At 42.1% G+C, this 14,137-nt stretch overlaps 1 protein-coding gene across 9 annotated transcripts in view; it reads left to right on the top strand.

Moving 5' to 3' along the window:
• LOC144129087 (uncharacterized) overlaps nucleotides 1-13,919 on the top strand; it is a 47,767-nt gene extending 33,848 nt beyond the window's left edge. For all 9 annotated transcript variants that reach the window (XM_077662989.1, XM_077662987.1, XM_077662985.1 and 6 more), the window contains exons 12-15: nucleotides 4,461-4,615; nucleotides 6,183-6,357; nucleotides 9,418-9,590; nucleotides 11,603-13,919. In XM_077662989.1, coding sequence (XP_077519115.1) covers nucleotides 4,461-4,615; nucleotides 6,183-6,357; nucleotides 9,418-9,590; nucleotides 11,603-11,791 — 692 coding nt within the window. In that variant the 3' untranslated portion in view covers nucleotides 11,792-13,919. The remainder of the gene's footprint in view (nucleotides 1-4,460; nucleotides 4,616-6,182; nucleotides 6,358-9,417; nucleotides 9,591-11,602) is intronic.
• The last annotated feature ends 218 nt before the right edge of the window (nucleotides 13,920-14,137 follow it).

The raw sequence follows: 14,137 nt of genomic DNA, 5'->3' as shown, positions 1-14,137 counted from the left end.
GGCCAAGCACAAAGTTGACCTGCCAGACCTTTTATTTTGCTGTTTATGAGAACACAGCGCTGCTGTCGCTTTCATCTACACAGCTTCCTGGAACGGTGCTAGCGGGGTGTGTTAGGGTCTGATTTTGCCCACAGTTCTCCAGTTGTGCCAGTTCTTGCTTCAGGCAGCACTAGGCATCACTAGATCAGCTCCACACAGTAATCCATGCGTTTTCTTCTGTTTTTTGTTGGCTTTGGCTCTGCTGCAGTTGTAGCTCTGGTGCATAATCTAGTCAATGGCTGTCACTTGAAAAATTCCTGGAAAGGCGACTAAATCAGTTGGCACCTCTGTTGAGTTTTTTCCATCAATCCCAATTTCTGTCATACTACCAAATTCCAAAGACATCAATGGCATCAACAGCGTCAGCAGAAACTGCACAATTGGATTACATTCTGTACAAACGGAAGGGAAGGAAGACTTCGGCTGAGACTACTTCAGTGGCAATGATAAAAGCTAAGGGGCACTGATGTGGAAGACAAGATTGGGAGGGTCACCATGCATAACACGAGAGGAATGGCTGTTCTTGTTTTTAAGCTCTGTTCTCAAAAAAGCATGCTGTCTTTTTTGAAGACTACCAATTTCTGCATTTGAGGCATTGAACTGCCACCTGCAAGCACAAGCTCTCAGATAGGTGTGCTGCAGCCACTACTTGTGGGGCCCCTTGAAGACCTCTTTTCAAGGTTCATGATGCCAGCTCTGCTAAAGAAGCACAAGGACTTGATTACGGTTTACTACAATAGGCTAAACAACACGAAGGATGATGAAGACCTTGTGGATGGGCGGGAAGCTAAACGCACTGTTTATGGACTCAAGCCAAACGAGAAGGAAGAATTTTTTCAGGCTGCTCGGAAATACATGGTCACTGCCTGTGACTACATTTGCCTCAGATTTCCTTGAGTCATGATGCACTTATTGATGCTTGAGTTACAGATCTCAAATCTATTGACGTCATGTCATTTCAAGACGTCCTATTCTTTGTGGAGCGGTTTCCGGCCTTATTGCCGTTGGAGCAGCAAGAGTAGAAAGAAGAAGCTCTCAACTTGCTGGAAATGGAATTTGTGAAGTGCAGACTTTTGCATTCAATGTGCTTCAAGAGGAACGGGCTGATAGGCAGTGGGGCGCCATCTTCTATCTCAAAGGTGCACATGGACATTCTAAATTTAGCTTTATCTCAGAAGTAATGCTTGGAATCCTCTCTATACTGCACAGCAATACTGCATGCGAGACGCAATTCAGTCTTGTGAAAAAAAAAAAAATTGGTAGGGTTTTAACGTAGTTGAGCTGAGTAGATGTGCGAAAGCAGGTGTTCATTCTTCAATTGGAGGAGACACTTTAGCTTCGCCTTAAGAGCATGACGCGATATCTTTGGTGGGTTAATATGCCCTTTTATGAAGAATTGACCATTCTCTACTTAACCTTCACAGGTCACGGTGAGTCATTATATCACTACCAGTGCAGCGGCTGAGTGGTTAAGCAATACGGCACTGCACTGGCAGCTGACTGTTTTTATCACAGCCACCCGTAGGAATTGTGCGACCCATGCTACTCTCCTCAAGCAACCTCTCTCGCAACTGGCGCGATGCTCCTCTGAACATACCGTAGCTTACCGTAGTTACTACCCGAGCTTTTCCACTTGCTTGGGTAGTAACTCGGTCTGCTAGGCAATGGCACAAGACCAAAAGAACATGCATGTGTACGGTGCCAAAATTATTGGTCGGTGTTAGTGAGCGTATGAGGGCTTTCGCACTAAAATCCTTCCCAGTTACGAGCATCGGTGCCTGACAGGACCCTCAGTCATGTTCTTTGGTTGACAGCATAGCATGTTGCTGGTTTGGGCTCAAAAACAATTCGGTTACTTTTTCGTTGCAACTAATTAAAAGTCAGTCATTGAAAATACCGGTTTTATTTTTTCACTCCCTCCTCCCGGTCAGGTCTCCATTCTCTATGAACCTGGCAGATATGCGCACTCCCCTAAACCCATATCTTTGTATTTTTTGCACGGTGTCAAATGCTTTTTTAATACCCAGAAATACACCAATAGAATTATTATTATTGTTGAGTGCTTCATTAATTTTGTCAGTCAATTTATCTGTTTGCCAAGTCTAATAGAGTTTCTTGGTCAACTTGACTATATTTAGAACTTACCTAATTTTGTGACTGCTGAAAAAATGCAGTTTTGTCTTGGGAAAATGAACTAAGCCTGGATACTATTGATAGAATGCATATTAAAAGAAAAATTTTGTGATGAAGTGCTCTCCTCTTAGTATGCTCAAGTTAACTGGAATTCTGCAAAATGGAACAATCTTTCACTAACCAAAGTTTGAACTCACGAAAGGCTTAGAATCTACCTCTAAGCTAGATGTTTTGTTTTATGGGTTTTAACATCCCAAAGCGACTCGAGCCAGTAGGGACACCGTAGTGGAGGGCTCCAGATAGTTTCGACCATAACATTTCGCCTCCATCGAAATGCAACCGCCGCAACCGGGGTCGAACCCGCGTCTTTCGGGTCAGCAGCTGAGCACCATAAGCACTGAGAAACCACGGCGGCACCTACTGACCTAAAGTTTGAACTTAGGAAAGGCTTAGAAAGGTCTGGCCAGCTCTGCATCAAGACGCACTGCCACGAAATCACATGCATCTGATATCATGCGCACTGCAGTGGACGTGCATGCAGAACTCATCAAACCACAAGTATTAAAGTTACTGTCCGTGTTCTGCATGATCATGAATGCTGCACAGAAGGTGGAAATCTGACTGGGCAGACGATGCATGCGATATGACCGGCTGGGAAAGAAGGCATACGGCGTCACTGTTATCTGAACCCTAATCGCTGCCGCTGGTTGATCACCTACCATCCATTTCAGACGCTTTGCCCAGCAGGCACATACAAATGCACTGATTGACCATTGACATGTGCTTGGCCAGAGGTTATCATCAGTTTTAATGCTGCCTTCTTGCTGCTTTCTTTTGGTGGGCACGTTCTTTCTGGGCTAGTTTCACGATGGCTGGGAGACGTAATTAAGACTCCACACTTGCTGGAAGCATGAGTTTATCAAAGGGACAGGGAAGGGGGGGAGGGGGGGGTTGTCGAGCTTACAGCGCCTCGTTGTTCGCTGTATCTGAGTTTTGCAGCCACAGTTGTTTGTTGCACCCGAGATGCAGTGCCACTGTCATAGTACATGTTTTGACAGTAGCATCACCCTCATTTGTAGTAAGCGAGTGTTCATTAAAAGTGCAGTATATGTGAACTAGATGCACTATCATGCCATCGTGCTGGGAATTGCATAATGTAGGTCTAGGGCGAGCATGCGGTGACGGGGATAAGGGGTGGTATGCGTCGACTTATATTTGGGGTTCACTTTTCTTTGGCCAGCAAGATGCCGTATACATTGCGCGGCATGGCCTTTGTAGAGTTTTTAAGGCGTGTTCGCGAAATCTCGGCGTAATTTGTGCACTCCCTTTTTGAAGACTTGCCGTATTTACTGGCCTAGTTTGTGCACCCCGAAATTTTTGCCACAAATAAAAAAAACTTTCATCCCCATATTTTGCGCTCCCTGCTGCGCATGAACACCAGCATGCACGCGGGTGTGCGGAGGGCAGGCTTGAGAGGATCAGCGCACCCACGTTGCCGCATGCGGCTGCGAAAAGGGAGTGAGTGATGTTAAAAAAAAACAGGCGGTAATTTGTTTGCAAATTGCTTCTGATAAGAGAAAGTCAATTGCACGCCTTTACCTGGCTTGGTCGTGCCGGTGGTTGCTAAAATTTTCCGTGCGAATGGCTGTGAGAGCAAACTTCCAGTAACGTCAGAAACATGTTTCGTGCCAGAATCCGAAACTGCCGAACTGTTGACTATTCTGTTTGCAGCTGCTCAGCTGGGGTGTATGCGAGGGTGCCATTCAATCGCCTTGTATCTCCATTTGCCTCTGACTGCTGGCTTTGCGATTGTATCGTTCCGCGTTTATTGCTTTGAGCTTTGCCTGCGGCATCATGCCATCGCCCATGGAACTAAATAATGTGGGTCTGGGGCAAAGGGGGGATAGCAGTTATGGGGAGCGGGGGGGGGGGGGGGGGGGGGGGGGGGGTATGCATTGACTTATATTTAAAGCCGACTTTTTTGGCTAGCGAGGGGCGCAAGTTGCGGGGTCGACTTATACATGGCAATATACGACATGCATTCCATGACTTTTGTGGAGTTCTTTAAGACGTGTTTGCAGAACCTCACATGTCATTTGCGCACCCCCAATTTGAAACCTTAATTTTAGGAAAAGAAGAAGATGCACAAATTACGCGAGTCAATAGGTAATTTTCTGAAAAAAATAAAGAAACAATGTGCACAAACCACACAATTAATTACGGTATTTGCTGTGAACTATTCTTAAGTGAAAATACACTTGCTTTGTTTCCTCTTTTGAATTTCGCAGCTTTTGGAGCATACTCTCGGACTGTTGGCACCACAATTAAGTTCAAGCCACCAACAGGCAATGACACAATGATGAAGAATGGCTTCCCTTGCACCGTCAGCACATCACACCAATGCATTACTATCATGAAAGAATACGAAAACAGGAGTATGGAGGTACTGCTTTTGCAACGAGACATTTACTCTTTTGTCTGTGCTTTACTATCATTATCAAATAGATTTTGCCAAAAAAATGAGTACTCCCTGTGAGCAAATCCAAGCAGGTTAATTAGGCCATCAGTGGTGTTAACAGGGAAAAAAACAAAACAAATATAAACAGATTGCCATTGTTTATAAGAATACTTCCAGTGAGATTTCCTTAAATCATTCAAGCTATGGGGGAGTAGTAGAGAAGGTGGTGTCATTATTAGCATTAATCTGTACACTTGTACTCTTGATAAGGCACATAAGGATTCAAGGACTCAAAAATCATGAGAAAAATTTAATTTTCAGTTGTATTACATTTGTTCTCGAATTAGGGTTTTTTTACAGTTGTGCTGAGGTTTTGAAGCTGTAAGTAGCATGTATTTATTGGATGTTTACATATAAATGTGTTTTTGCAATGTATTAGCTCTTGAAAGTGTATCAGAAAAGGCTATTTGTCATGAGCATGTATTTAAATACTAGGGATCGTAATCAGGCTGCTTTTGTTGCATTTGGAAGTGAACCCCTTTAGGTTCCTTTCCCAACCAAAGCAGATCATTTGTTCTGCTTAAAAGATTGGAAGATTTTTAAGGTAATTAGGCAATATGGTCTCGCTGTGTGCTTTCTGGAATCTGTTGGCAAAACCAGTGTTTTTCATTAGCCAGCTGCAACTTCCTGCGACATGGTTTGAGCATTATAGGGAACTGATCTCCCGAGAATTACAAAGTCAAAGGTGTGGTCCGCAGCATCCATAAATCTCTGTAAGGATGCAGAAAAGAGAAGCTGGAAAGGAACAAACATAATTTATAGTCCTCAACAGCAATGACAACTCATGACAGCCCCTGTTGGTTTCAGGTAATGAACAAACTTGTTAGGCACAATGATCCGTGTTGGTTGTCATGTGACGTTACCAATGGGCACCATAATATATATTCTATCATTGACACTCCCATATCACCAGTGCTGTCGATGCTGTGTGAAAATTCTTAAAGAAACACTGATTATATCGGCATCATCTTGTGAGTGAAAAGTATGAATGGAAAGCTGATGCTTGTATATTCATGACAGTCTTGGTCCGCTGACGCCCGTTACCGACATCCAAATTGCATGCTTTATCAGTGACTAAGGGAATGTTCAAAAGCAGTGCATAGCAAACATGCCGTGCAGACGTCTCCATCATAGAAGTGCGCATAAATACAGTCTCTCAATACTTTTCTGCTTATTTAATTGTATTACAGACAGCAATACCATCATTTAAGTGAAAGGATGAGTTCATGTTGTTGTGAGGCTGTGTTTGTTTTAAGTGGCAGTTGTAAATTATTAGTCACACAGAAAAAAAGACAATTTATAAAAAAGATGAAAGCACAGTCTGCTGCTTTTTGCTGGAAAACTTTCAGCTTTTTAGCCATTTATTGTGTTCCTTTGGAAACAGTGACTGCCTTGTATGTCTTTCTGCACTTGCTTTCTGATAATGCTGCTGAGAGTTTGAAAAAAGCAAGTGCGATGTTCGCAATTAGGCTACTGACCAACTCTTTGACAGGAACTGCGGCTTGAAGACTATGCGGCTAACCGGAAATGGGGAGATCAGGCGATGCTGGCAAAGTTTGGTGCAGCCAGGCTGGCAGGATATAATGCCACATTCCATGCCAGTCGGCAGTCATGCTTCAACTTTGGAGCCACGCAAACTATCCCTTTCTTTGGTGCAGCCACCACTGGTATGTTGAATATACTGTTTGCCATTGTGGAGTGGAGACACACATCTGAAGTTCTTTCTCCACCTGTAATGTTTCATGCAAGGCCATACAAGTATTTAATAAACTATATAATGACCTGTTTAATCTGGGTATTGAATCTAGTAGAGCACCTTACTGAACCTGAATATATTCAAAACTTATTTGACTTTGAGAGTGCAGAAAAAATGCTATTTTTGTCTTGGGAAAATGAATCAAGCCAAGATATACAGTTGATTGAATGCATATTGCAAGAAGAAAAGAGTTTATGGTGAAATACTGTCCACTTGGTATGGTCAAGCTGAGTTGAATTCAGTGACAATAAAAATCTTCCGCTAACAAAGAGCTTGAACTAAAAAACACCCCCTCGCTTTTGGCATAGGGTGAGTGGATGGCTATTTTACCAAAATTGGCAGCTTTGCCATGTGTGCATTTCTTCAGGACCACTTAAGGGGAGACGCGGCTTTGAAATCCCCCAAAAATGGCATTAATTTTTTGAAAATTTTATTCTTTTCTATGCTTTTCTTTATGCTGTCAAGAAATTTCAAATACTCAACAAAATTATTTCATGAACCATGACGGTTCTGTATTTCTTGTGTGAAATTTCCTTCTCACTCTCGTCCAATGTACACTGCATCACAAAAATTCAAATCCAAGATTTGTGCTCTGTGGAAAAAAATTCTAGGAGCGTCTTGACCTGTAGCATGCCTCTAGGAATGCAATGAATGTTGAACTAACTTTCTGCAATATTTTCTAACCTCTGCACCTTTCACAAGATTTGGAGCAGAAATATGTATTTGAAAAAATTTTCAGGAAAAATAATATTGAAATTTTTTTAGAGTAATCAAAATTATTTCTAATATGTATAAAAATTTCAAATAAATGCATCTAGAAATAAAAAATTTTTTGCTGAAAGCCGTGTCGCCCCCTAACAGCTATAGCTTACTGTGCCTCCTGTGAAAATTGTTAGTAGGGGGACATTTTTTAACAAGTTTTTAAGGCAAAAGCCTTTCCTGGATGATGAGTGGTGTGGACAGAAGCTGTAGACAGACGCTGTCCACAAAAGTGTCCGCATGAACTGTCAATCGTAAGTTGTATGGTAATTAGAATAAAATGTAGAAGTTGATAAGCGACATAAAGTATTTAGTGCTAGTAGTGATAGTTTGTAAATAGTAAAAAATAGTGATTATGATAGGTGCTGACAGAGATATTGTTAGAGATAGATAGTGATAATGACAGCTACTGATAGCGGTAGTGCTAGAGATAGATAGTGATAGTGATGATGATGATAGCGATAGTGGTTGGCAGCTGCTGATAGTGGTGATAATGATGGGATTGGTGATGATATTAATAATGATGATTGCGACAGCAAAAAATTGGCAGTGGCTTAGCTCGGCTATGCCAGCTAGGATATACGTAGCGAGAGGTACATTTCCCTGGCTGAGCTTGTTGTGGTCACTGTATGTTTAGCAATGAGAGACATTGGGTATACACATCTTTTATTCATTTTGCTTGACAGAGATGAAGACTGCCCGATGATCTGTGAAGTAGCATGCAGCGGTCTCAGTTTTGTCGATACAGTATTTCGATTTGGTAGAGCCTTTTTAGTATACAAGCTGTATAGTAGTTCCCCATTGTGTAGTCTGGACGTGAGGGTCCGAAGCTATATGAAAGTCAAACTTTTCCTTCGTACACTGACTAAGAGAGTCCTGTTTCCTGTTGAAATCACCCAAAGTCACACACAACTGTGAAACCGTGCCATAGGCTGGTATACACGTGGCAACCACATCAATCATCTGTTTGACAGATGTTCACAATGCCACGTAGACTCCTTGGATGATAATGCCGCTTTCCAGAAGCCGAACTCAGCAGGCTTCACCATTATTCACTGCGATCGAAGGGAGATGTCTGACAGCGGTGATACCTTGTTTCACGTACACACAAACTCCAGCGTTCTTATTTGGTTCAAGCCAACTGCCAGGTGACAACCTCAGGATCGGAAGAGTTAATTTTCTCTTGTCTATAGCGCCATTTAGCAGCGGCTGGACTCTCCTTCTCTGCATGCATGTCAAATGTTGTGATACAGGCGCCTACTACATCTCCGCCTTTTATACGCAATCCTGCACATGCGACGTGGGGTTCGGGGCATAGAGCGGCGTGGCGAGGAGGCGACGAAGAACGCGGCGCAGCTGTGGGGTCTCTCTGGTTACCATGGTATCGGCGCACAACTGCTCATCCGCGTGACGTCACGCCCGGTTTTGACAATGGAGCAGGCGTGCGGCCGCGGTGACAGCGAAGCGTACGCCGCACTTCGCTCTTCGGTTGCCATGGTCACGGTGCATGTGCACAACTTGCCTCTCCCATGTGCCACGAAATGCTCAACTGGTAGCCCAGTGCAGCTTTCGCTACAAAAAAGGATCATGGGTTCGAGTCCCGCGAAGGTAGTTCGGACGTCAGAATAGCCATGGACGTCGACATAGTTAGGCCTACTCCCCATAGCATAAAAATGAAAAGGGGAAGGAGAAAGAGAGGAAAGGGAATTCAGGCTTTCGCATTTCCGTTCTTAAGCAGCTAGACTTAAGTGCAATACTGTAATTTTTTTGTATTTTCTGCAGTGGTTTGCTTACTGCGATGCGGTTATGCTGTGCTTGTTCGAATCAAATGCATTTTACTGCTTGCTTTGAACCTGTCTGGTGGGCCGCCGTGGTGGCTCAGCTGTTATGGTACCTGGCTGCTGACTCAAAAGATGCGGGTTCGATTCTGGTCGCAGCTGTATCTTTTTGATGGAGGTGAAGTGCTAGAGGCTGCCCGCATAGTGTGCGATGTGCGTGCACATTAATGAACTGCAGGTGATCGAAATTATCTGGAGTCCTCCACAACGGCGCCCTCATAGCCTGAGTCGCTTTAGGATGTTAAACCCAAGGTCTCTGCTTCTTTGAAGAATATGGTTTCATTTCTCTTTTGAAATATTCTATTTAGATTATAGTTTGGCAATGACTGATTCCGTTATTCATGAAATGTTTGTAATTGATTTTTTTCTTTTAGGTGGCTCTGTTTTTTCTGGTCGCCCATTGTTTGGACAGACAGCACAGAGCCTAAACATGCTGAGTAAACCAACTGGTTTTGGCACTCCAACACAGGCGGTGACATCTGCATTTTGGAATGGCAGAAACTTTGGCACCACTATCAATTCAATCTCTTCCCAGCCACAACAGAAGGTACTTATACATTGTGTCCTGCAGAAAAACAGTAGCACTTGCAGAGAACAGCAGAAAGATTCCATGCAAAATGTGCTGTAAAAGTATTTAAACATTATGGAGCGTTGTGCCAGGTGTAGCCAATGGGAGGGTGACCTTGAGGGTGACAGTGGCCAAACCTAGTGTAGTAAAAGCCCATGCAGAAAGGTAGAGGTGTAGCAGCTTATTTTTATTTTGCTTATATTCCTTTCTTTTTAGTCACTAGCATAATTATCCAATAAATTTTCTAAATGTTTACCCACACAACTCTGCCGCTTTTTTGTTTGGAAGTGTAATCAGTAAGCTACAATTTGATATATTACAATGTGCAGTGCATTTGGCACATTCTTGAAGAAATAATTTTTATTTTAAAATACTCGAAAGCCGTGATTTTTTTGCGGTAAGGAAAGAGTTAAGCTCTGAATCTGTATAAGGTAAGGAGATCTTGTCCTTGCATTTTGATACATTTTGGTGCTTAGGGTTTCTGTAAGTGCTTGACTACATGGCTAAGAAGCAAGCCTTATTGTCTTGTTACATCTGGCAAAGACGGTACACATAATGTAGAGAAGGCTTGTTCTTATTTTTTGGGAGTATTTGAATTTGCCAGGCCTGAAACTGTTTCGGTAATGAATAAGAGACATCAGTATAAAGCTGCCAAAGCCTCCTGTGGGTACTGATGTCTTCACTGCCAAGACCATCATTCTGTGCTGATGTAGGGCCAATTGATTTATGGACTAGATGTTGGCATATAGTAATATCACAGGTTTTTTTGGGGGTTCTTACTCGTTTCATTGTTTTCTTCTTTTTTTTTGTTTCATTTTTATGTGACGTCATCGACATGTACTATGTGGCTATAGAATCTAGTAGCACCACTTTTGTTGCATCCATTCTTCTCATCATCATGTTTTGTGTCTGTGAGCACTGTTGTTCACAGAACGGTAAATCAATTTGCCCTAAAATATGTTGAGGTTGCAAAAAGTATATAAAATGCTATTCAGGAGCATTTTAAAAAAAGGGATCTTGGCTCGCTGCATAAGAACATTAGTATCAGGAGAGATAAGGAGATGAATTTACTAACATCGCAGTTCTTGATTTCTATAGAAATTTAGAGAAGATAACCCTAGCTTAGCATACGTATAGAGATGTTTTATATACACTAACTAAGAAATTTTTTAATGCTGCAATAGGTAAACAAAGGATTTGTTGCATATGAAAATGAACACCACATTTTTCCTCTATACATTGAAATGCATCCTTAAAGTTTTGAACAATTTAACTCTAGTAATAATGTTAGTCTAGGATTATCAGTCGTCTTAAATTTTATTATCATGATTATGGTGCCCACTTTATTTCAACGAACACATCATGCATGCACTGCAAATTGTGCCCAGTATTGTGTTCGAAGCATCAGAAAATACTCTTACAAGAGGCCCTGTGGTCTTGGTTTCTTGGTCCTCCACTGCCACTGCTTCTTGTATTGCTAGAGTCCATCGTTTAAGCTGTGGGGCTGAAAAAAGTTTCCTCTTTTCGCTGGTCTATTTGCAATTTTCTTATTTTAAATGAGCCTTTGGCAGATGCATCATGATGAATGAGATCATTGTAGTCTAGAGAAATGCATGAGTGCTTGCTAGGTTCAACAGCACAGAGCTAAATAAATGTGAATGCAGTGGTCGCATTTGGCAAAAAAGCAATCGTGCAGTTTTGAGAATAGAGACTGAACAATTTAGTGACGAAAAAAAAAATGATTTAAAGAAGGTAATCCTCAGAAAGTAACCTTTCTGATGCACGTGGTGTGAGTGCATTTTTTGTTAGTAATTAACTTCTAGCTATTTAGTCATTAAACCTAGTAACAACAATCAATAGCATGAATGTTTACTTTGCGCAGTTGTTTTCTACTTGTGATGCCGGAACTTTGAAGGAAGCAGATTGCTATGGCCGAAAATGGTTTAATGATCATCTCCTTGCTCTGCACCTGTTTGTGGCTGGAATTGCAGCTTGAAGACAGCTGGTATGCAGCTGGCCAGAAAGAGGGACATCAAGTAGCCCCGACAGGGTTCAATGCACCGAGCCCACAAACAACCACCTCCAGCTCTCACGCCTGGCAGGGTTCACTGTTCAGCATTGGATTGAGTACCCCAAGGAGGATAAGAAAAGCTATCCGTAGAAAGCCTACCCATAGGTAAAAGAATGGCGTCTAAAAGATGTTCCACGGTGGCTCAGTGGTTATGGTGTACGTTCAGCTGCTGACCTCAAAGACACTGGTTCGATCCCGGCCGCGGCGTTCGCATTTCGATGGAGATGAAATGCTAGACGCCCGCGTACAGTGCAATGTCAGTACACGCTGAAGAACCCCAGATTGTCGATATTATCCAGAGCCCTCCACTGCAACATCCCTCATAGCCAGAGTCACTTTGGGATGTTAAACCCCTTAAAACCAAACCAAACCACTTCAAGTGGTTATAGACATGCTAATTTAGGTGACAAAATAACTGTAATATAAATGATAAAAAAAATTATGAGGACACTTAAGTCTGCTTACGTGGTCTGTATTTTTCTCTACTATTTTATCGTCCTCTTGCTATATAGACGTCCAAACCTATTGTGACATCCAAACACATTTTTGTTGTTTGTATCGGTATTTTTTCAATATTTTTCTGTTACTAATCGTTTTCTTTTTACATTTACATCAGTTAACTCTTTTTTGCCAGTTTTTACCCAGATAGTATATGTTTTGATGAAACAAAACGTTTTTGACAAAAGGAACCAGCACAGTATAGATCTGGGATCTTGACATTTCAGTGGACACTGCAACCCTGCTTTTCAATGTGCTTTTACTTTTTTTTTACGTTTCTACATTTTTCTTTACTATTTTGCCGTGCTCTTGTTATATAGACGTCCAAGTCTATTGTGACATCCTAGCACTTTTTTGTCATTTGTATCGGTATTGTTTTAGTATTTTTCGATTACTGATCACTTTCTTTTTTACATTTACATCAATTACCTCTTTTTTGCTTGCTTTTGCTTATTTTACTCCTTCATAACGTTTTTTTTTTTCGTTTGTACTTTTTCGACGTCCGAAGCTGTTTTGACGTCCTCCCACTATATCGATGTCCATAGTTTTACTCGCATCTAATTACTCCACTCGGTATTTTCCCACTATTTCGACGCACATGACTGTTTTGACGTCCGTCCACTATATTGACGTCCGGGACTATTTCGACGTCTAATGGACCTTTGCCTCTAATCAATTACTAGTTACTCCACAGCAACCGAATTTGACGCGCGGTGCCTTTTTATCATTTTCTATCACATTCAATTATTTTTTTGCTCCTAACTGTTCCTCGAATGGCGCAAAAAAATATTTCCTGTTGACCCCTTGTCTGAAGCCTGCCGTATAGAGAATGCTTCGGAAAATAATAATAATTTCTTATATGTCCGCAGCAAATTGAGCATTCTTCAGTGCTATGTCAGCTATTTCTGAAATGGTCAGTGCAGTGGTGCTGGTGTTGGACTTGCATTTGCCATGAAATTGTTACAGAGACAGAGGACACTTGTGCCTACATAATTGAACACTAATGTTCTGGCTAGTATAAGAAGGCTACACTGTAAATGAAGGAGGTCTTGGCACCAAGATGTGATTATGTGTGGTTTCTGGAGGCAAGTCACACTTATGCCCTTCATGGTATGAATCTGTTCTCCGTTATTAACAATACATGGAGATTCACTGTGTATAATACGCCAAAAGTGCCTTTAACTCTTTAACCACCAAAATAATTCCCCATAAAAGTACCAAAAACACCCATTTTTTTTGGCGATTTTTAGGGAAAATGGCGGCTTTCAGTTTTAAAACACACGCGAAAGAAGTAAACGTATTCCATGGACAACTACTGCCCTCTAGTCTTGGCAATTGCAACCAACACAATTGCCACCTGTAACACGTCTTTGGCATTGGGAGCAATGCAACATCGGGTGGGACGGTTCTGATTCGTAATTGGTAATATTGGTACAATCTACTATGACGAGTGCAGCTCAGGATTGGTGGTTAAAGGGTTAAACAAGTGTTTTTATAGTATATTGTTGCGTATAAGTTGGCCTTTTTTTTTTGCAAGAACGGCCACCTGAAATCGGCGGATCAACATATACGCGGAGTTGACCTGTTTGCGGGGTTTGTGGTACTTTCAGTTGAGCCACAGGTGTATGTGCCCCATGCTGGTGTAAGGAAAGCTGGTCTCAATGAAAGCCGGTGGATGTACGAAATGCTGCGTGCCAAAGAAAATCATTAATTCTTATATGCAAACCAGTTCCGCTAACGCCGTATACCCTGCTCGCTCGAGCTGGTGGTCGCTGCCTTGGACAAGTGGTGGATGGTGCAAGAGCAAACTTCTGGCAGCTTTCAAAGCATGCATGGTCGCGTGATGCCAGAATCTGAAACTACAGGATTGTTGGAAGTTCGGGTTACAGCTATCTATCTGGGCCTCACGTGAGAATGGAAGGCAGGATGGGCTGCTGTTTTGTTGCCTTTTGTCTAC

This window comes from Amblyomma americanum, chromosome 4 (assembly GCF_052857255.1).
Source record: "Amblyomma americanum isolate KBUSLIRL-KWMA chromosome 4, ASM5285725v1, whole genome shotgun sequence".
NCBI classification, from domain to species: domain Eukaryota; kingdom Metazoa; phylum Arthropoda; class Arachnida; order Ixodida; family Ixodidae; genus Amblyomma; species Amblyomma americanum.
This window is presented reverse-complemented; position numbering and strand designations above follow the sequence as displayed.